The sequence below is a fragment of the Sarcophilus harrisii genome, chromosome 5 (assembly GCF_902635505.1).
Source record: "Sarcophilus harrisii chromosome 5, mSarHar1.11, whole genome shotgun sequence".
NCBI lineage: Eukaryota > Metazoa > Chordata > Mammalia > Dasyuromorphia > Dasyuridae > Sarcophilus > Sarcophilus harrisii.
The window spans coordinates 234,510,422-234,531,579 of record NC_045430.1 but is presented as its reverse complement, the minus strand read 5'-3'; the positions used below and the strand labels follow the sequence as shown (position 1 = coordinate 234,531,579).

General features: G+C 37.3%; 1 protein-coding gene across 2 annotated transcripts in view; it reads left to right on the top strand.

Moving 5' to 3' along the window:
- The first annotated feature begins 10,410 nt into the window (after positions 1-10,410).
- Positions 10,411-21,158, top strand: part of PLXDC2 (plexin domain containing 2) — a 479,799-nt gene continuing 469,051 nt past the window's right edge. For both annotated transcript variants that reach the window (XM_031939892.1, XM_003771887.3), the window contains exon 1: positions 10,411-10,554. In XM_031939892.1, coding sequence (XP_031795752.1) covers positions 10,443-10,554 — 112 coding nt within the window. In that variant the 5' untranslated portion in view covers positions 10,411-10,442. The remainder of the gene's footprint in view (positions 10,555-21,158) is intronic.

The window sequence follows — 21,158 nt, the reverse complement described above, 5'->3', positions numbered from 1 at the left end:
TCTCCATTCAAATTTTTCCAAAGATATATCATACCTAACTTTTCTACTTACCTGTTTAATTTCTTTCTTATTTTTTTTGTGGTTCAATTTATCTAGTTCTGAGAGAGCAAGATTGAGATCCCCCACTAGTATGGTTTTGCTGTCTAATTCTTCTTGCAGCTCTCTTAACTTCTCCTCTAGAAATATGGATGCTACACCACTTGGTGCATATATAGTTAGTATTGATATTGCTTCATTATTTGTGGTAATCTTTAGCAAAATGTAGTTTCCTTCTTTATCTCTTTTAAATAGATCTATTTTTGCTTTTGTTTGATCTGAGGTCAGGATCTCTACTTCTGTTTTTTTGTTTGTTTTGTCATTTAAGTTCTCTGGACCTCAGTTATCTCACCTGTAAAGTGAGGAAATTGTACTTTTTGACCTCTAAAGTTTCTTCTGACAGCAAATTGATAGCTATATACTATTTGGTATTTATAGCCACTTTCAGTTTGCCTTCCAGACTTCATATTGTTGTTCACTTGTTCTCACTTCCTGATCCCATGGATCATAGCATGCCAGGACCTTCTGCCCTTCACTATTATATGTTTTTTTTTGTTTTGTTTTGTTTTGTTTTTTTGTTTTTTTGTTTTTTTTTTTGGCAAAGATACTGAAGTGATTTGCAATTTCCTTCTCCAGTCGATCATCTTTTTCAGAATCTTCACCCTGACCTTCCCATTTGGGGTTACCTTGCATGCCATAGCTCATAGTTTTATTGATCTACCACAATGTCGGTGATCCAATTTTATATTTTATATTCCTTTCCTTAAAACATCCTGTCTTCTCATGGCCCACTTGCTGCTCCTTACTCATGATATTCCTTATTCCTTGGGCAAAAAGGACCAGCACCTTGTAATGGCAGAGGCAATGGGCAGGGAAACTGCTGACTGTGGGCACTTGCAAGAGTGGGGAGCTCTTGGTTTGGAGTTCCTGGTGAGAGTGGAGAGCTAAAGGGATGTTTGAAGGGCCATCTCCCAATCCCTTAATTGGTGCCATTTACACTAATACCTCTCATTTGAAAAAAAGAACCAACAAGGAAGAACCCCACTATTGAAATGCATTATGGGAGCAGAAAAGACTCAGGTTCATCTTCAAAGGAGGGCATTTTAGTATTAAAAAAAGAAAGTTTCTATCCCAAAGACTAATGGGAAATGGCTCCTTGTACAGGGAGAATTTATAGAACTCAAAAAATAATTTAATAATTAAGTGATAGATATTGAAGGAAAACTAAAAACAAACAAACAAACATCAAAGAAAAACAAGAAGATTAAGAAAAAAGAGTTAATCAACTAGAAAAGGAGGTACAGAGACTCAAAGATGAAACTAATTCTTTGAAAATTAAATTTGGGCAAGGGGAAGCCAGTGAAGCTATGAGAGACCAAGAAATAACAAAATAAATTATAAAGAATGAGAAAATAGAACAGAACATAAAGAATAAGAAAAATGACTGATCTGGAGAACAGATCGAGAAAAGAAAATATAAAAATATTTAGAATGTCAGAAAGTTGTGATCAAAAAGAGAATTTTGACACAATAATGCAAGAAATAATCAAGAAAACTATCTTGGAATGATAGAACATAATGGGAAAGTAGTAGAAATAGAAAAAATCCACCAATTACCACCTCAAAGAAATCCTTTGTGGAAAACACAGAGGATTATTGTTGCCAAATTTTGAAACCCCCAGATTAAAGAGCAAATTTTGCAAGAAATAGGAAAAAAAATTTAAATATGCTGGAACTACAATTAGAATTATACAAGACTTATTAGCAACTATTATAAAAGAATGCAGGTCCTAAAATCATATCTACCAAAATTTAAAAGAATTAAAATATCATATCTAACACAATTATCTATAATTTTAAGGAGAAAAAATGAATCTTCAATGAACTCCTGGATTTTCAATACTTTCTATCAATCAAACCTGAACTTAACAGAAAATTTAAAATATAAAAACCAATATCAAAAATCAATTTTAAGGAACTCAACATGGACAAACTATTTAAACATGGACAATTTTTTTTTATTTTTTTACACGGGAAATATATAAGTTTAGTATCTATATCTGTTCAAAAGAAAGATTGGCAGAATTAAGGTAAAAATAGTAATACATAAATAAGGTAGAGAGGAAGAATCAACATAGAGGCATTAGAGGGGAAAGGAGGGCTTTCCTTTCAGGAATGGGTTCAATTGGTAACACTACATATATACCATGAAGGGTATAGCACTTCCAAAATCTATGAAAAAAAACGAGGGGAAGTATGGATGGATGGGGAAGCAAAGGATAAGAGAAGAAGACAAGGGAGGGATCCTTGGGTGGAGGGAGATTAAATAACAGCAAGGCAAGTTATGGAGCAGAATTTAATTAGCGTCAGCAAGGATGTGTATGTGGTGTGTGTGTGTATGTTTGTATGTAAATATACATACACTTGTATATATACATATATACACATAAATATATCTTTATATTTAATGGCAGCTTGTCTGTGGGTAGGGAGGAGATGAAAGGGAAAAACAATAACGTAAATAAGGTGTGCAGTAGGGAACCAAAAATCAATTTACAAGGAAGAAAGAATTGATATTCATGAATATAATTTATTCTACTAACATATATATATATATGCATATATATCTGTATTTAGAATCCTCGCTGATATTCTGCTAGGCACATGACAATGTTTTTTTGTTTTGTATTTCTTTTCTGTTTTTTTTCAAATAAATTAAAAAAAAAAGAAATGCTATTTTTCTTTGTTCAAATTGATTCTTATGTAGGCAAATTTACATAATTCGTAGCATTGTTCTGTTCTTCCTCTTGAGAGGCCATAAGATCTTTAACATCAACTTCTGGGAGGCTTATGTACTATGTGATTAGGGCTTTTTTATACTAAGGTGAAATCACATTCCAATGGCACATAACATAAAGAAAAGTAGGTGGGTGCTAAAGTCAGGGTTATCTAGTCTTGAACTATTTACTTTCTTATATACTTTGGTATTTTATTGAACATTTCAATTACTCAACAATCTGGAAGAAATGCCTTTCAAAACAATTCTATTTCTTGTATAAAGGGAAAGTTCAACAGGCCACAGCATGCTATTTTCTCATATTTACACATAGTAATTAGACTGATTAATGATATCTTATTTAATTATACTTCTGGAGCCACTTTGAGAGTAACCAACAAAAGCAACCCACGATGGTAGAAATAAAATTGCTGGCATCTTTTGAATTATCAATAAAAATTTCTCTGAAAGCAGTTGGATTTCATTCCTGTGGCTTTTCTTTGTTGTCTAGATTAAAGTTTATTAATTATTTGAATGAACATCCCATTAAACGTGAGTGGTAGCTGAATAAGTAGCCAAATGATCATGCTTATTCTGCACTATTCATAAGCATGATATAAAAGTTATAGGTAAAGGAAATGCTTGAAGTTCATAAGATCAGAGCTTTAAATCTAATAGAAATATTACACCACATCGAGTTTAATTCCCTTATTTTGCCACTGTGGAAACTGGAAGAATGTAAATGGATTACCTATAGTCACACAGGAAGTAAGGGAGAGCGGTGAGATTAGAACCTGTAGTAGGCCAAGTATACTTGAAACAAAGATTCTTACAATAAAGTGCTAACTCAGTGGAATTGATGAGATGATGATTCTTTAGATCACATATACTTAGTACTTAGCCTGGTGATGTGTAATGGTTCTCACACATATTCAATATGCTGTAATGATGTGATTGTGATAGGGTAAATTAGGGACAAAGTCAGACTCAGGGGAGACTGGTTGAGACTGACAGATGTCAGACTGAGACTGGGTCAGACTGTGGCAGACAGAGACTGTGTAAGAGACAAAAAAGACTTTGGACTCTATTCTCGTCCATTCTCGTGGTGTCTATCCCGATGAGACCAAGGCCCTTCCATTGGATCTCCACAAAGTAGCCCAAACATTACAAGAATCAAAGTTCCAATTCCAAATTATAAAATTTTTCCAATGAACCAAGTTGCCAGTGAAAGATATGAGGTTATGATGGATGCATGATTTTAAGAAATTAGGGTAAAAGATTTTTCATAAAGATAATTCAGCTTTGAAATCATGTATACCAGTGCTTCTTTATATAAGCAGATTATAACAATTTTGTTTCATTACTGATTCTGCTCACCTGAATTTTGTATCCAGTTAATTAAAACACTTTCATTGTTGTAACAGAATTAGATATGCAATCATTTCTATATCATAGAGATTGTCCATGCATGTGACACATTTAAGTAGACTGGCTCCTAATTTTATTAGCCACTTAATCAGAAACTAAAGTGGCACTAAGACATACACATATTATATTTAATAAACTCTCTGAGTCCTGCTGTGCATTCAATACTGTGCTCAATACTGTTATACACATTAGTCTATTATTTCAACATATTTAAATCATTAATTCCATGAACATTTCAGCATATTGGCAAATGGAAATAATTGATCAGCCTGATCACTAAGTTTACTTCCAGCTTTGAAATGAGAAAATCCTACTTGCTGTCTAATATTGATTTCATCAATGAGGTTGATTATAAAAGAAATGTAAAGCTGGCAGAAATCCTTTAAAGTTTGTATTTTAGTTTGATATATTCTTATTTTCTTACTGAGCCACATTTTATACTTAGCTTTTGTTGTTCCCCTCCAAAAAAAAGGTAAATTTCACTATTTCATTAATAATAAGAGTGCTTTACATATGAATATAAAGTACTTCCCATTCTGAGAAAAGGCTCTGGTTTTAGAGGCAGAAGATGTAGGTTTAGACCATTCTTCTACTGATTAGTAACTTTGAAACTTGGGAAAATCTTGACATCTCTACACCTTTATCTGTAAAATTTCAGAACTGGACCAGATGATCTCTGAAGTCCCTTTTAAAGTCTACAACCTTTGGAATACTTATTGCCTCTTTGACTTTCTGTTAAGTATGCAGAGCACCTATTATTATACCCATTAAATAGATATTTAAACTGAAGTCCAAGATCATTAAATGACTTATTCATCAATAACTAATAAGTATCAGAGACAGAAATCATACTACTATTTTCTGGGAGTCTAGACTAGGTTTCTCTCTAGGACAACATACTGGCTCTCTCCTATTCATTTTTTCATTATAAATATGTGAAATGTCATTATTATATCTTAGGACCATAGACCTAGCCCTATAAAAGATCATTTTTAGACCAATCCATTTTTTTTTTTAAATGAGGGCTTTTAAGATTAAGGGCCTTGGCCTAGGTCATACTAACAATAGAACTGATAGGAATCAAGATCAAGTTTTTTTCCAGTACTTTTTTTGTAGAGGAGTATCCAAGAGAATGGTAGCTATTAAACTAGGTTATTATTTGTCAGAAGAATAGTGTTAGATATGACAATAATTGTGACATACTTTCTTTTTAATTCATTGTAGATGGGTAGGTTTTAAATATCATTTTCCACCAAGGTCTGTGGTATAAAAAATAACAAAAAGGTGATTTATAAATCATTATGTACAAAATATGTAAAATATTAATCAATTTTTGATTATCCATTTTAATTATGTTTTTTTAATTACATATCTGCTTTAGTCCTCATAAATCATAGTAGGTTAAGAAGTGTATATGAGATTCTGTGGAGGTTGGCAGGACACTGGCTCCAGTCAGCCTGTCTGTTAGCTAACCTCCCTATTTTTTGCATGGATGAACTACAGCAGGGCTCAGCTAAGTCTTCATTTCTATTAAAAACAAAGCTGTACCTTACATATCATAATGACTATGGGTCATTTGGGACTGGAAAATCTCCATCCTATGAATGTTGTTTACCTGTCAAAGTTCCCCATGCCTGTGGAAGTTCCCTATTCTTGATACAGGATAGTTTTACATGAAAACAATGGAAAGTCTCAAAATACTCCAACCAATAAGTTTCTCTCTATACCTCTCTATAAACTTTGTTCTGGGTTTCTGACTGCAGAGGAGTCACTAACCTCATTTATTGGCACTTGCTAAGCCTTGCTACGAGGTTGATCATATTGGGAGCTTTTTGCCCAAATTTCCCTTATTCACAGATTTTTATTGTGACAAATATAAAATCTCTCCAGAATTTAAAAATATAATTTTCCAGGTTGATCACATGAAACTTGTCATTGTAAACCAAAATCAAAGAATTAACCTGGACATCTGAGGAAAGGAAAGAAATGTTTGTTGACTTAGAAGGTAGGGGATGAGCTAGAAACAATTTAAGGATTAAGAAGTAGCTCAGAGGTTTTAGAAACATTTCTAGAGACAAAATGGCATCTCATTCTACACAGATGTTTTTTTCCATGGAATATTTTGCATTGTTTTACATTAGAAGTGGATTTCTTTTGAGCTTGCTATGATCTGTCAGCAAAGTCTCAAGCTAGGTACTTAGAGATAGAAGTAAAAAACACTGGATGAAGACTATTATATAGATAATACTGCAACTCAGATTCTCTCAAAAGTTCCCCAATTTCAATAACTCATAGGGTTTTAAACTTTAAAGACAACTTCCTCTTCTGTGAGTTAGATAAAATCAGTTAGTAAACAAACCCAGAGAGATATGACTCACTTACTCTGAGGAATGTCAAAGACAATACTCATGCCCATTGCTCTTTTCACTATACAACTGTAAATTTTATGAGTATAGTACCTGGAAAGCTGGAAGAGTACCAGACCTAGTTGAGTTAACCTTGTCCTGTATCCATGTATTTAGCAGGAATCAGTGAGTCAACCCTTGCAGTTCTAGCCACTGTTGTCACTGATGAAAGATAAGACTTTTTTGCTATTCAAGAGACATTATTACTTATAGTTAGTCTGTCTCCATCAGTAAAAAGTAATTTAACAATCAAAGAAAATTACAACAGTAATTTGAGATTTTGTTGATGTTGCCATTTTCCTGCATTATTTATGTAACCTCTGTCTCCATCTCAATTGGTAGTTGTTCTGTTCTCCTGTGTTGTGTGCTATGTTCCCCTGTGACAATGGTTAAATAATTTATCACAGTTGTGCTAAGAGTAACTTTTGTCAGAATAACCCAAAGTAAATGAGAAGTGAAGGGGTGAGGTCTTCACACTTACTACTGGGCATTGATCTAGTTTATAGGTACCTGTCTGTTGTCTTCCATTCTGGTTTATTTTGCAACTTTTAATATCATTGACTTTTTTTTTCCTAATAAAAAAGAAGACTGATATTAACATAATAACAACAGAAAAAAAAACAATTTTTAATGCCGAATCAAGATATTGAAATAGAAGAATGACTAAAAATCATACCTGGAAATTGCTTTGTCCCTGTTATATTGTCATAATTTACATAGATTACAATATAATTTAAATTACATTGTCAGCCTTGAAACTTCAAAGTAAAAGTTCCACTTGCTAAATATGTCCATTTCACATTATAACTGCTTAGTATTGTTTAGGAGGTACATTGCTAACTTTTATGATAACTAAAATCTATAATTTCATTAGACTTTTGGAAATGAGAAAGAAAACCTTTATAATTCTGTTCTATTCTTTGTATCATGTTAACTGACCCCCAGAATTTTGTAACTTTTAAAAGCTGATGCAATAAGAGAGAGAAGAAAGTGAGATAGACAGAGAGGGATGAGAGACAAGGAGAGAGAAAGCAGTGGGAGAGAGCGAGACAAGTTTGGTGAGAGATAGAAGCAAAGGGATAAGAAAGTAGGGAGAGAGGAAGGGAGGGAGAGAAGGAAGGGGACAGAGAGAAGAATGAAAGAGACAGAGACCGAAAGAGATAGAGAAACCCAGACAGAGACAGAGAACAGAGAGCAGACAGGCACAGACAGACAGGAATAGAGAGAAAGGGGGGATAGGATGAAGAGGATGGGATTGGACAGGACTGGAGAGGAGGAGACGAAGAGGGAGAAAAAAGAGGAGAAAAAGAAGGGAGACAGCCAGAGAAAGAGAGAGAGTGGGATGGGATAGGAAGAGGGAAAAAAAAACGAGAGACTGGAGAGGAGGCAGGAATAGCTTATCCTCTCTTCAGTGTGAAGCTTCCCTAGGAAGCTAAGTCAACAAGCTAAGTCAAGATTTGATCTCATCCCGCATTGGAGTTTTGCAACTTGCAGCTGTTCAGAGGCTGCTGTCCAGGTAGCTCGCTGTGCTGTGCAGTGAAAGCTTCCAGCTCCCTATAGAGTCCTGCCTTGGGTACTGAGCATGCCCATTCTTTTACCTATAGTGACAGCTGGGAAAGAGAAAGGAGAAACAGGAAGAAAAGAAGGGATTGGTGGGGGGGGGGAGAGAAGGGGGTGGGCAGGAGGATGGCAGAGAGAAAAGAATGAACCACTGAGAACATCATTAAGGACTGTGTGTGTGTGTATTTGTTGGGAAGACAGTTTGGCAGAATAGTTGCACTCAGACTCAACATTTTGGAGTATTGGGGAGACTTCAGTTCCCACATCCACAAGGGATGCTAAATGGAATCAGATATAGGAGTGAAATTCCGTTTGGCGATTGACTTATGAATATGTGCTAAGTCTATTCAAAGCTGCACAGGTTGATGATGGGTAGCTCCAACTCTTGTGAAGGCGAAGGCTGGGAGGTGGCGAGAGAAGGGATCTGCGGCTTGTAGAAATGACGGTATTTTCGATCCACAGTAACGAAGAGGATCGGGGTGGGGGTGAGGGGGGGGGGGTGTTGCTCTTTTAAACTCACGCTTCGCTCTTCCCGGAGACTTTACAAAGCAGTAGCCGCCGCCGCAGCAGCGGCAGTAGCTGTACCCCAGAGCAAATACCAGGAGAAATCGAATTGTGTCCGGGCTTCTCCAAAGGCACTGTCGCCCGCTCCGCCACCCAAATACCCCATTATATCTTCAAGTCCCGGTCACAGAGATGATCCCAGTTAGCCCGCCTGGGGAGGTGGGGTATTCACGGGGTAAGAACTGTCCATTATCCTTTCGTGGCGGCCGCGTGCTCCTCTCGGGAATCTCCAGCCTCCCGCGCCTTGCCGAGAGTCCAGGTACCTGGTGCCAGCGGTGTCCCCGCCGCTTCTAGAAGCGGGTGCGAAGCATCCAGCCGGGAAAAGAGCCCGGGGCTGAGCCCGCTCCATCCAGCAGGCTCCGAGCCGCATTCCGGTCCTGCTTCCTTTTCTCAGGCCCCCGCCGCCGTCCTCTTTCCAGTCAGTCTCCAAGCTCTCCCTTTCTTTCTCCTTCAGCCTTCAACTCCTTCCGACTCCTCACAGACCCCAGGGGGAAAGCGCTGCCATTGGCCAGGTCGCTTCCGGCAGCCTGTTAGAGAGGAGGAAGGTGGGAGAAGCCTGGAGCAGAAAGGCGGAGGGAGGGAAGGAGAGAGGGAGGGAAGGAGGAGGGCAGCTCCATTAGCTCTAGCAAATTGCTAGCGCTGCCTTCACTCCCCAAAGTGTCGGAGAGGCAGGGAGCCGCGGCTGGCGGGCTCTCTGGCAGTCACCAAACTATTCCGTCCCTTGCTACCATCGGATTTCTGCTCGCTTTCCTCTTGAGCAAATAGAAACTGTCTCCGGATAGGTTCCAACCTGACTTTTTTTCTCTCTCCTCCCCTCCCCTCCCCCGCTCCTTTTGCCTCCTGGCGTCGGATCTCTGATTCTGCTGCAGCCTGAATCTTGCAAACAGCTCGACTGTCGGTGTGGGGGCTGCCGTCTGCTTGGCAGCAGGGAGCATTGGCAGCCAGGGGTCGTGTTCTGGGCAAAGGGAAGAAGAGAAACTTGCAGTATCGGCGGCCAGAGACCCCCTCCATCCGGTCTCCGGAGACCTCGGGCACCTAGTGGGGGCTGCCTCTTCACAGCGGTGGCAATAACAAGGTCGGGGAGGGAAAAGTTCCTCCTACTGTTGTTGTCTCGGGTTTGGAGGAGGTGCAGTGGTTTTGCTCACTCGGAAGTGGGAATTGTTTTGAATCCTGCTAGGAGAGGGGTCCCTACGCGCTGGGAAATCACCATCAGCAAGTCTCCGGAGGGGGCTCTACCTAACAGCGAAGAAGACCCCCGTGCCCCCCGAGCCCTTCACAATTTGACCAGGAGCTCAGGACTTTGCAACGCACTTTGCAGCTCGAGGTGCAAGCGATTTGATTCTTTCCAGTTTTGCCTTGGTTTTGGACTAAGATCTGCTTGGCCCGGCAGCCAAGGAAGAGCTCCGGACCGATACTGGGAACACTGCGCTGCCCCCTCCCCATCTCCTCCCATTTCTCCTCCTCCCCCCATCTTCCTCTTCTTTCCCCGGTACATGAAATCAGATCCAAATAAAAAGGCGACTTAATTCCGCTGTGATTGTGGTCTGCAGCACTTCTCCTTTCTTGCCCCCCCTTCTTCCTAGCTCTCCTTCCTCAGTCAGTCCTGCAGCCCGAAGGAAGAAGCTCTGGAAGAATAAATTCGGGGGGAGGGCGAAGGGGGAGGTGTCCGCGCTATGGCGAGGTTAAGGAAAGCCGAGCTGGCCACAGCTGGAGTTGTATTACTTTGCCACTTTTTAATGGACCGGTTTCGGTATGCGGAAGGGGAGACCGTAAATCAAACCAATGGTAAGCTGCGTTTTTACTTCTCCATTGTGCATGTGGGATGCGGACCTCTTTTTTTTTTTTTTTTTTTTTTCTCTCTTTTTTTCCTAGTAGGAAAGTTGAGGTTCAAGCTTCTGGGGGCAAACTTCAGCTCCAGACTGAAAGGGGGAGTAGTTGGGAAAGGGTAGATGGGGAGGGGGCCGGGCTGACTGTTTTTGGAAATGCCACGGAGACTATACCTGGGGGTGAGGGTGGGGAACAATTCGCAGGAGCTCGGGGCAAATGGGTCGGGCCCCTTTCTTTCTCTGCTCTCTCCCTAACGTTTACTACTACCACGGACGCCAGCCTCGTTTTCTTACTACCACCTGAGAGACTTTGAGCGGGGGTGGGAAGGCAGGATGTGTAGATCTCCACTCGGAGATTTTCAAAAAGAAACAGGTCCCACTGGTCTTGTCAGGTCTGGCATTTTATCCTCCCTGGCTCTCCTCTGGTCTGTCGCACCCTGCCCAGGATGAAAGTCTGGGCCGGGAAGAGGTAGAGGGCGATTGTGTCTGGAGAGACAAACCTCTTTAACCTCTTGTCCAGCCCTGATTAATTTACCTGCGAGCACGAACTTGTTGAGGTTTCCTCCCGTGCCTCCAGATTGGCTCCGTGACTGACTGATTAACTCCACCTGCCATCCCTACCCTTATCTCTTAGGTGTTTCTACACCTTCCTCCTCCTGATGCTACTTTTCTTACTGGCAAAGCTTTCAGAGGGTGACCTCCTGCCAGCTAAGGCAAACCTGTACCACCAGCTGATCCACCAGATCAAACTGGACCAGCCTGACTTGGTTCCTTCCTGACACTGTTAGCTGTTCTAGACTACTCCGGGCACCTGTGATTTTTAGGGTAGACTGGAATCTAGGTCCTCAGTCACTGAGCAGTTGCTTAGGAACACGGGTACCCAACCAGATTTCAGAAAAATGGTGCCTTCTGGTCACACAGGGGAAAAGGGATCTCTTGGTTAAAGGATGTGTCGGTATTTGTGAAGCCAAGATCATCTGAGAAGTGCAGTAGAGCAAAGCAACAAGAAACTGCCTCAGAACAGCATGCCGTGACAATATTGCTGCCTGGAATCACAGGGGGGAAGTTGGTGCATGTTGAAGAACTCTCAGTTCTCCTTCTTGTTGTTTCACATCTTGAGGAATTAAAATGCCTATTTGAGGGTGATTTGGTTTGGTGAGGCGTGGAAGAGCTATGGCTGCCTAATAGAGAGTCTGTTCCATGGCAGATGCCAGTTGCACCCTGAAAGATTTCTGAAAGCTTTGTTAGTCACCTGCACCTTTATAGTAAATTATGTCTATTTCTATCACTTTAATTTTAAAACGGATGTGCAGATCTTGACCTGGGACCCCTCTCATATCATTTGACTTCATCATTTTGCTGAAAATTAAAAAGGACATTTCTGGGTACCATGTCTGTTCTTAGAAGACATTTAATAAATGTTTATTGATGGACACTTTAAAGTGGGCCTTTATTCTATGGAGTAGATAGTTCACTATATTATAGATCTGTACTTTCCAAACACACAGGTGGTTGTTTCTTGACTTATACGTTAAATTTTTAAACACTTCTCCGCTGCTGATCCATAATTCCCTGGTAAGAAATTAATCATTTCAATAAACTTGGTATCTACTCATGGTAAATTGGAAAAAGAGTAGAATAATGGAAAGAACAGTGGACTAGGAGTTGAGGGAACTCTGCCATTGGGTGTGACCTTGGGCATGGGTTTAATTTTTGCCTTTGCCACTGTGTGTCACTTCTTTGATCTCACTTTCCTCATTAGTAAAAGTAAGGAGGTAAGGTGGGATCGTTTCTAAGATAACAGTTCACAATTCTATAATGATTTCCATTTTGGTTAAAGTAGTTCAAGAATGTATTATGTGTGTATTTAACACTTAAGGAAATAATTTATCCAATGCTAAAGCACTTGTAGTAAGATTCATCCTTTACAGATAAAGTAATATTTTCTGAGTTGCTTAACTTTAAGAATTTCCTTAGCCTTAGATGAAGAAAAACACTTAGAAGTTAATAAATAAATAAGTCGAAATAGAAAATATGACAGCAGCTATTTAGTTTTTTTTCCCCTTGTTGATAATTCTTATTTTCACAAATATTTTGCTTCTGAAAATCATGTGTATGATGCAATTTGAAAATATTTAGTCTAAGTTCCAAACTGAGGGTACAATTCATTCCATCTTGTCTGGGCAGAGAACAAATTAGAAGAATGTTCCTTTTGAGAATATAAAGAATATATAGCTGCCAGAAGAAGACCTCCAAGTTTAATTGGGGGTGGGGTGAGTGAGAGTCTCAATAACTTCCAAGAATGTAGATTAAAGTGAGGGTGCTTTGAAAAAATAAAGCTAGATTTGCCCAGCCTGTTTCTTAAAATTAAGATATAAGAACTACCGGAATGTTCTGTTGTATACAAAGGCATCTTTGCTATTCCCTTGTCATCCCTTCTGTTAATTCAAGGAAATCTTTGAAGTAATTCATTAAATAATGCATATTCATCACATGTATGGCAATTCGAATAGTATATTAAATAATGCTATAGTACAATATATTTAATGGTATCTCAAATGAAAGGAAACAGATTTTTACTCAGTAAAATTAGTATACCCACTCCCATCCCCAGAAAAACACACACATACACAGAGCAAGAGGAACTAGGATTTTTAAAAAGTTTAGGCCAAATTTAGAAATTCACTCATTTCAAAGTTTAGTTTTGGAAATGACAGCTATTTGTCCAATACTTTTGGACATTTTATGAAGAACAAAGAGATAATCTTTTTTTTTTTTTAATTTATTTTTGATAAGGGGAGGCGGGGAGAATACCTGGTTTCTTATATAGACATTTTAACACATACTTATTATTGTATTCAGTTTTGTAGCCACTAGAGGGCAGAGAAGTTTTTAATTTCTGTGATACGAGAACCTTGTTCTTTTCAAAATCTTCCAGATTCATTATCCTACAATGTTTTCTCTGCATTTAGTTGTATGGATTTCTTGCCACCTATAAAAGAATATCTATGAATGGGAGGAGGAGTTATCCATTTTTCAGAATTTTATATATTAATCATTTGACTAAAAATGTGTGAAATACACTGAGTAAACTAAAATAATTTCTTCCTCAGCAGCTAATAGGACAATTAAAGTTCTCTGGTGGCCAAGGAGGTTTATTAATTGCATCACTTGAATAATATATCTTAAAACATTCCTTTATAAAATCACATTGTTATTTAGAGACTTATTGTACAAATTTTTCTTGGGCTGAGTATTTGTAAAGTATATGCATACAAATCTAAAATTATTTTTGTATGTCTCAGAATCAAAACAATTCCTGAATGCTGATATTTACAGAAAGGAGTCAGATTAATTTCCACTCTGAATGCTTATTTAAGTTTTTACCTTATAGATGGATCGCTCTTATTTCTGCCTGGTGGCTACTACTTGAACTGATAAGGAGGCATGTCTATGTGAAGCTTAAAGTGATCTTATTAAGTATAAAGGCATGATTTGATAACTCAGAGGAAGCCTTATATTAAATGCAGAAGTGAGATATAATAAGAATACTGAATAGCTTGTCAAATATTTGCTATTCATTGTACATTTTGCTATGAGCAGTATATTTCAGTCCCATCAAAAATACTGACAACAAAACTGATGAGGGATCAGAGGCCATGGTAATAGAAAACTTCACATCAAGGCCATCTTCTGGTTTTAAGTGCTGTACCTAGCAACCTTCATCAGCAAAGCATTCATGCTTATTTGTACTGCTCTGATCCCCATTTCTCTTAAGTCAATTCTGTTCTTCCTTCCCCCTCCCCCTTGCTCTTTTATTTCTATTTTCATTTGAAGTAAATATGTGGTTTGAAAGATTCCTCACTGGTGGAGTATTTGTTTTGAGAGCACCCCAGCTGACACATGCTAAAAGTGTTACAAACTTTTAACTCCTTATGTACCAAGACCTGGAGAAAGGCTTTGAGGGATGTTTTTTGGGGGGAGGAAAGGTGATATAAAAAGAATATCTAGTGAATTAATGGCTAAATTCATGATTGTTAGTTATTGAATGACAGGTTAATTAATTTAAATGATTTGTGACATAGCAACACATAAAGATCTTCTTACTGATTTGAGACTCAGAGATAAAGGATCTTATTTTATTTAAGGAAGAGATAAAATTAGGTTGGAGCTTATGTGAGGCTAGATTAGAAACTAAATGTTTTTAAGGAAAACTACATTTCTGTTAAGTTTTATCTTCAGAAATTCTGACAGGGTGAAGCATGTTTGTATGCAGCATAAGAAGGGAAAATACCCAATTAATTAGGTAAGGAGAATGCAGAAGGGAGAGATATTTTGCTTTGGGGAAATTGGCCTTATAACAGGATTAAAAAATTTTAATTTTCTACAGGTTTAAATTTTTAAAAAATTAAATTTAGAGCTTAAAATATTTACTCTGCACAAAAAGTGTTTCACTTTTTAGAGGTGACAAGTTTCTTAAGTAAAAAAATTACGATTTGTGGGCATAGAATCTAATTCCTGCCCTGCTCTTAATGTTACCTTAAGTGATTTACTTGATGTTATTTTTATCTATTTTCAAATGTGATAATATATGTGAAAACATTTTGAATAACATACAATAGTGTATACTATATGATATTAAGTTTTCATCTAAAAAGTTACGTCATAGACTATTTTTTAAAGCAGGGAATAGTTTAGGAATAAATAGTCCCAAGTGCTTTAAAACCCAAAATAAGAAGGCTACAGAAGTCATCTAGAAAACTAAATTAAGTAACTAGTTGTGGTTACCATTCCAGACAAATGGATATACAGCTTGTTATGGAGAACCCCTGAGAATACATTCCTTGTTCTGGTGTTTATTGCCAGGAAGTGTGTCATTATTCGAAATGAAACTTGGCCTTATATTCTCCTGTTTTATTTCCAGGGAAAATACTATCTCTGTGTTAAATTCCTCTAAAATACCTGAGTATTATTAATATGTTTATCTCCAGGCCTCTGACTAATCTGAATACATTACTATTTCTTTATAGATAGCCTTTTGCAAGCCTTTAGGTCTCTTTTGGCTCAATTTTCCATAGGAAGATTGTATGATACCAATAGAACTTAAGATCCCCAAGGACAAGAACTTTGATTTATGTTTTTGTATCCCTAAGTGCCTAGCAATGCATTGAACATAGGGAGTGCTAAATAAATGTATGCTGAATTGCATTAGAGGTGAATCTTTACTTCCTTTGGAATTTCCCAAGAGGAGGAATCTCTCAGGCTCCACAGTGGAGATTTTGTGTGAATGAAGCCGTCAGTATAAAAATGATAGTTATACTAAGGAGTGGTACTTTTATATAGAAGATTTTTCCCTTTGGTCGTCTTGTATCATTTGTTTTTATTTAATAAGAGCAGAAGAATATTTTCGGGGGGGGGGGCAAAGGATATATTCTCTTTCTTCTCCCTCCCTCTCTCCCCCCTCTTACTCTCTCTTTCTCTCTCCCTCCCTCCTTCTTTCCCTCCCTTCCTCCTTTTTTCTCTCTCCCCCTCTTTCTCTTCACATCTTTCCTTTTGATAATCTCTCTTTTTATCTCGAATATTCTTACTTTCTTTTCCTAGGGATTAGACTGATGACTTTCAAAGTAGTTGAGTTCCTGTGTTCCAAAGCTGTATTTGGGATCGTACTTAGAAGCATAACAAAAGTTTTTGTTTTGTTGTTTTGTTTTATTTTTTAGCCAAAAACAGGCAACTATATTGCTTAATTATAGGCTTTTTGTTATTTTGTCCAGAATATTTTGCCCCTAAAGAAAACAAAACAAGCAAACAAAACAAAACAACAACAACAAAATATAGCCTACTGGATTTATAGTGAAAAGATTGGAGTGCTAGTCTCATATCTGACACTTCATTGGTACTTGTCCACTAATACTAAGGAGATATGATTGCATACCTTGTTCCATGCTTCACTGATTGGATAATTTTATAAACTAAGATTTAAGCATATAAACTTCACCAAGAAAGGCAACTTGAACTGGAAAGACAGCCAGCCTCAGTGCAAATATCATCTCTTACATGTTCTGTTACTAGAATTCTGGACAAGTCATTTACTTTTTCAGTACCTTCAGGGATCTTCACTTGCAGAACAGTTGCTGATCTTCAGAGAGTCTTTTCTCCAATGCAGTTTCTTAGACTGATGAAATCCTAGGTGTGGATGTCCTGCTCTCCCCTTGACACATGGGGGAGGGATTATAAAGGAGGTATTCTTTCACTTGACTTCATGTTCACACTGATCTGCAATCTCCTCTTATAATGACCATATTTGTCCCTATACTGGCTCTGGTTCATTAGTACTTTTGGGAGAAAGTTGGCATCCTTTAAAAGTATACCATTGTAATTTAGCCATTCTTTGTCCCTGAGTTACAAAGACAGGGTCATCAAATATTTAAATTTATTTACTAATTTATAAAGTTACTAATTTACAAAACTAAATTTCCTAATGAAAGGGTGCTTTGCACAGTGGGTAGAGAACCTCTGTTAGAAACAAGAAGACCTCCCTTCAGTTGTCCTGAGGGTCCTCCTCTGACTCTGACTGTGTCAATGGCATTGGTAGTTCCCTATGTCAATGAAATTAGATTGCCAAATTAAAATCCCCCAGTTGGTTCAATGTTAACATCTTAACTTGAAATGTTTTGTTCTAACCTCTGGGGTATGATTTCCTAAGACTTTTCTAAGACTTCGTTGAAAGGACTGTTGGGGGAAGAAGGGAGAGTGTAGAGAGAGAAAGTGGCAGGATGGAGGGAAGAAGAGGATGAAGGGGAGGAAGAGGGAGGAAGGAAGGGTAAAAGAGGAGGTAAGGAACTGAGAGAGAGACAGAGATAGAGGTAGAGAGAAAGAGAGAGAGAGAGAGAGACAGAGACAGAGAGACAGATACAAAGACACAGAAACAGAAAAAAGAGCCAAAGAGAAAGGAGGGGGGGGGGGGAGAGGCAAAAAGGGAATGAGAATAAGGGAAAGGAAGACAACATAAAGAAGTTAACTTATCAAAGCCAAGAATTATTAAACCATTTTCCCCCAAGGTCATAAAGTTAATAAATAGCATAACTGGGACTCAAATCCAGGTCCTCTCACTCTAAAATCAGTCATTATCTCAATGTATTCACTGAGGTTCTCCTAGCCCTAGATGTTTCTACTTTGTCAGTTGCCCTTTTGTTTAAATTGATCTTGTTACCTAATAAACTTTAATGAACATTGTCAACTTGGACACATTTGACAACTCCCGATCTCTATGAGCACAGTCGGAGGTAAGGTTAGATAACAGAGGCATTCTATTATTGCATTCCAATCCAATGTCTTTAAAAATTCTTAAAATTCACCCTGTTTTATTATATCATGGATTGTGAAAGATTTTGTTTTGTATTTTATTACTTATACTGGAATATTGTATAATGGCAAGATCCTAGATCTAGATTTGTATCTATCTGTTTTGATTCTGTCGTACTTCAAATTTATATTTCAGATACTTAGAGTGTTTTGTTTCTTATTTAGCTAAATATTTACTAAATATACTTTACATTTATTGCTGCTTAGCTTGATTGTAATGATATTAAATACAGTAACCACAAGCAGAAATTCTGATATGCTTCACTAATATGAGAGGTCATGTTGAGAAGCAGCAATATATTCTGCTGTTGACATTTGCTAATAGTTGGTCTTTAATAGTGATGTGTATGTCAATGTTTATCTTATCTCCCTCATTAAAATGTAAGGAGCTGGTGACCTGAGAATGTCTTTTTTTTTTTTTTTTTTTTTTTTGTCTACATGATTCAAGACTTGGATTACAGACTCAGGTGCTGGATGTGTTTTTTGAAAATGATAATTCTGAATTGGCCCTTCCAAAAGAATGATGTACTATGAAAACTACTAACTTAGAATTTATTGTTCTGTTCTGTCCAGGGGATAAATCGAGGAAGGTCACAAGCAATTCTTAAGTGCTTATTCTTTGCCAGACACAATGCAAAGCTCTGGAGAGACAAATACAAGCAAATAGAAGGAGCTTACATTCTAATGGGAGAAGGTGACCTTAGAAATATTAGTGACTGCTGGCTAAAAATGAAGGATACAAAGGGATGTCATTCTAATATTATTTTAAAACATATTAGGAATGCCCACAGATGAGGAAGAGTAAAAGTCTTGTAAATGTGATGATATGTTTTGTCTGTGTCTTCCGGTTCGTAATAAATGTGTAGTTGTACTTCACCTAGTAGTAGTAGTCCCTGGTGAAACTTAATTTAAAAGACAAACAGAAAATGTCATTTGGCCTCATTAAAAACATGTTCTAAGAACAGCTTTGGGTTGCTGGGGACAGAGTTAAGCCTCCTGGATTTAGGATTCTCATTAAGGTTTGCTACTTAGATAATTACTATCAACTTCAAGAAGGAAAGCTGATTTTTTCAAAATGTACTTATCTTTACAGAGTCTAGTCCCTTAAAAGAGAAAGATTTATGCATTTTTTCTCCTGGTGGCTTAAAATGTAGTTTATTTCAAAGTCCCTATTGACCTCAATATTAACACAATTTATGACTGATTTCTACATATTCAACTCTTACTTATGTGCTGATCTAACCTGTGTATCGTTCATATAAAATAAACTCAGTCTGTTTTCTTTCTTAATCTTTGTTATCTAGCAATCATTATCTTTTAAACATCTGTTGCTAATTCCTAACATTTAGCAAAAAAACAAAAATGATTCTACAGTCATTGTGCATCATTTTCTAGAGAGAGCAGTCACTTACAAGAAGATGGCAAGATTAGCTCAATCATTGGTTTGCAGGAATGCTTTTATTTCAGAGATTTGTAAAATAAAGGAACCACATTTGTTAACTACACTATGTAGTTCCATCTTAAATCTTACTGTATTGCTGTTTTGATAAGGTTACAGAAATGGATTTGCCCCACTAAAAGAAAAATATGGAATTTAGGATAGACCCATTATTTCCTCTACTCTATTGATCCAGTTTCTTTGTTCATTCCATGAACTCATACATACTCTAGAGTCTTCTTTTGCATTAAATCTTGATCACTTAACAGTATAATCATATTAGAGATGGGAGATGTGGGAGATTGCCAACTCTCTAAAGGGCTTGGGTTTAATGTAAACTTGTAAGATGTCAAGAATGGGAAGTTTCCGGTGACAAATAAAAAAAAAAACCCTCAAAAATAAAGACTAACTTTATTTATAACTTTAGTTTAGTTTAGTTATAACTAACTAACTTTATAAAACCAGTGGGGAAAAATGTGCTCTCACTTTTATTTTTGGAGTTCTGTAAATTAGAATAATATTTCAAAGGGCATAAAACAAAAAAATAGATTTAATTCTACACAGTGATTTATAATCCAATAAGTAGTATTGTCTGATAATAATAAGACCATTCATTAAATTGATTTCTCTAGAGAAAATGCTAGTGTTCAACTAGCAAGAGAAAAAAAAAAAAAGGAATTAATTGGAAAAACTAAGGTGGCAAAAGTTTGGCTAGATATCATTAATATACTCTTGCCTGTTGTGACATGTATGGATTTCTTCCTTTTGTTGTTGTTGTTGTTGTTGAGTAATTTGCAGTAATGTTCCCCTCTTCCTGAGCCCATTTGGGGTTTTCTTGGCAAAAATATTTAGAATGGTTTGCCATTTCCTTCTCAGATCATTTTTACAGATAAGGAAACTAAGTAAACAGAGATCAAGTGACCTCCCTAGTGCCTGAGTCCACATATGCACTTGAGTTTTAAAATCTAATCCTGGCACTCTGTCCACTGTGCTGCCTAAATGCCTCCATTGCTTTATCAATTTAAAGAGAAGAATAGCTCTTCCCTTCCATTTAAACACTAAATTACTCTCACTTAATCTGTTTGGGCAGCATCACCAACAAGTTCTGACTTATGCTCTTTCATGTTGGAATGCAAAGCATTTTCCCCTTCCAGAAATCTTCCACTTCAATCAGCAAGACCATAGCCAATAGCAATCTTTTCTTTGGACCAATAAAATGTATATTTTTACAAGCCCTAAGTGACTGTATTATTAAGCAGCTCATGTTCTCCAAAGGAAAAGAATCTCCTTGAAACACTTTTCTCTCCTTGCTATTGGCTGGGGATCCAAAATTTCATTCTGTGTTACTATCCAAAGTTGATGTAAGTAGGAGAATGACCCATTGACCTGATAATCCCAGGTGAATGAACCACTTTATCATCTACTCTATACCAAGTAATTTTTTCTAGGTAATGAGTTTTATTAAGTAATGGTACACAGATCTCTCTAGTTGATCTACTTTAGAAATGGGACAATACGAATATCCCATTTTATCTAGTATAGGTCAGTAGCTATACACACACACACACACACACACACACACACATACATAATACACATACATATAGATAGATAGGCAGGCCAGTAGCTATATATATATATACATACACAGAGACAGAGAGATATATAAACTAAGAATCAGATAAAGAGGAAAAATCAAAAATATTTTAGAATATGTTCTTACTTGGGTATTGTGACCCTCTGAAAGGAGGGGTAAAGTACTT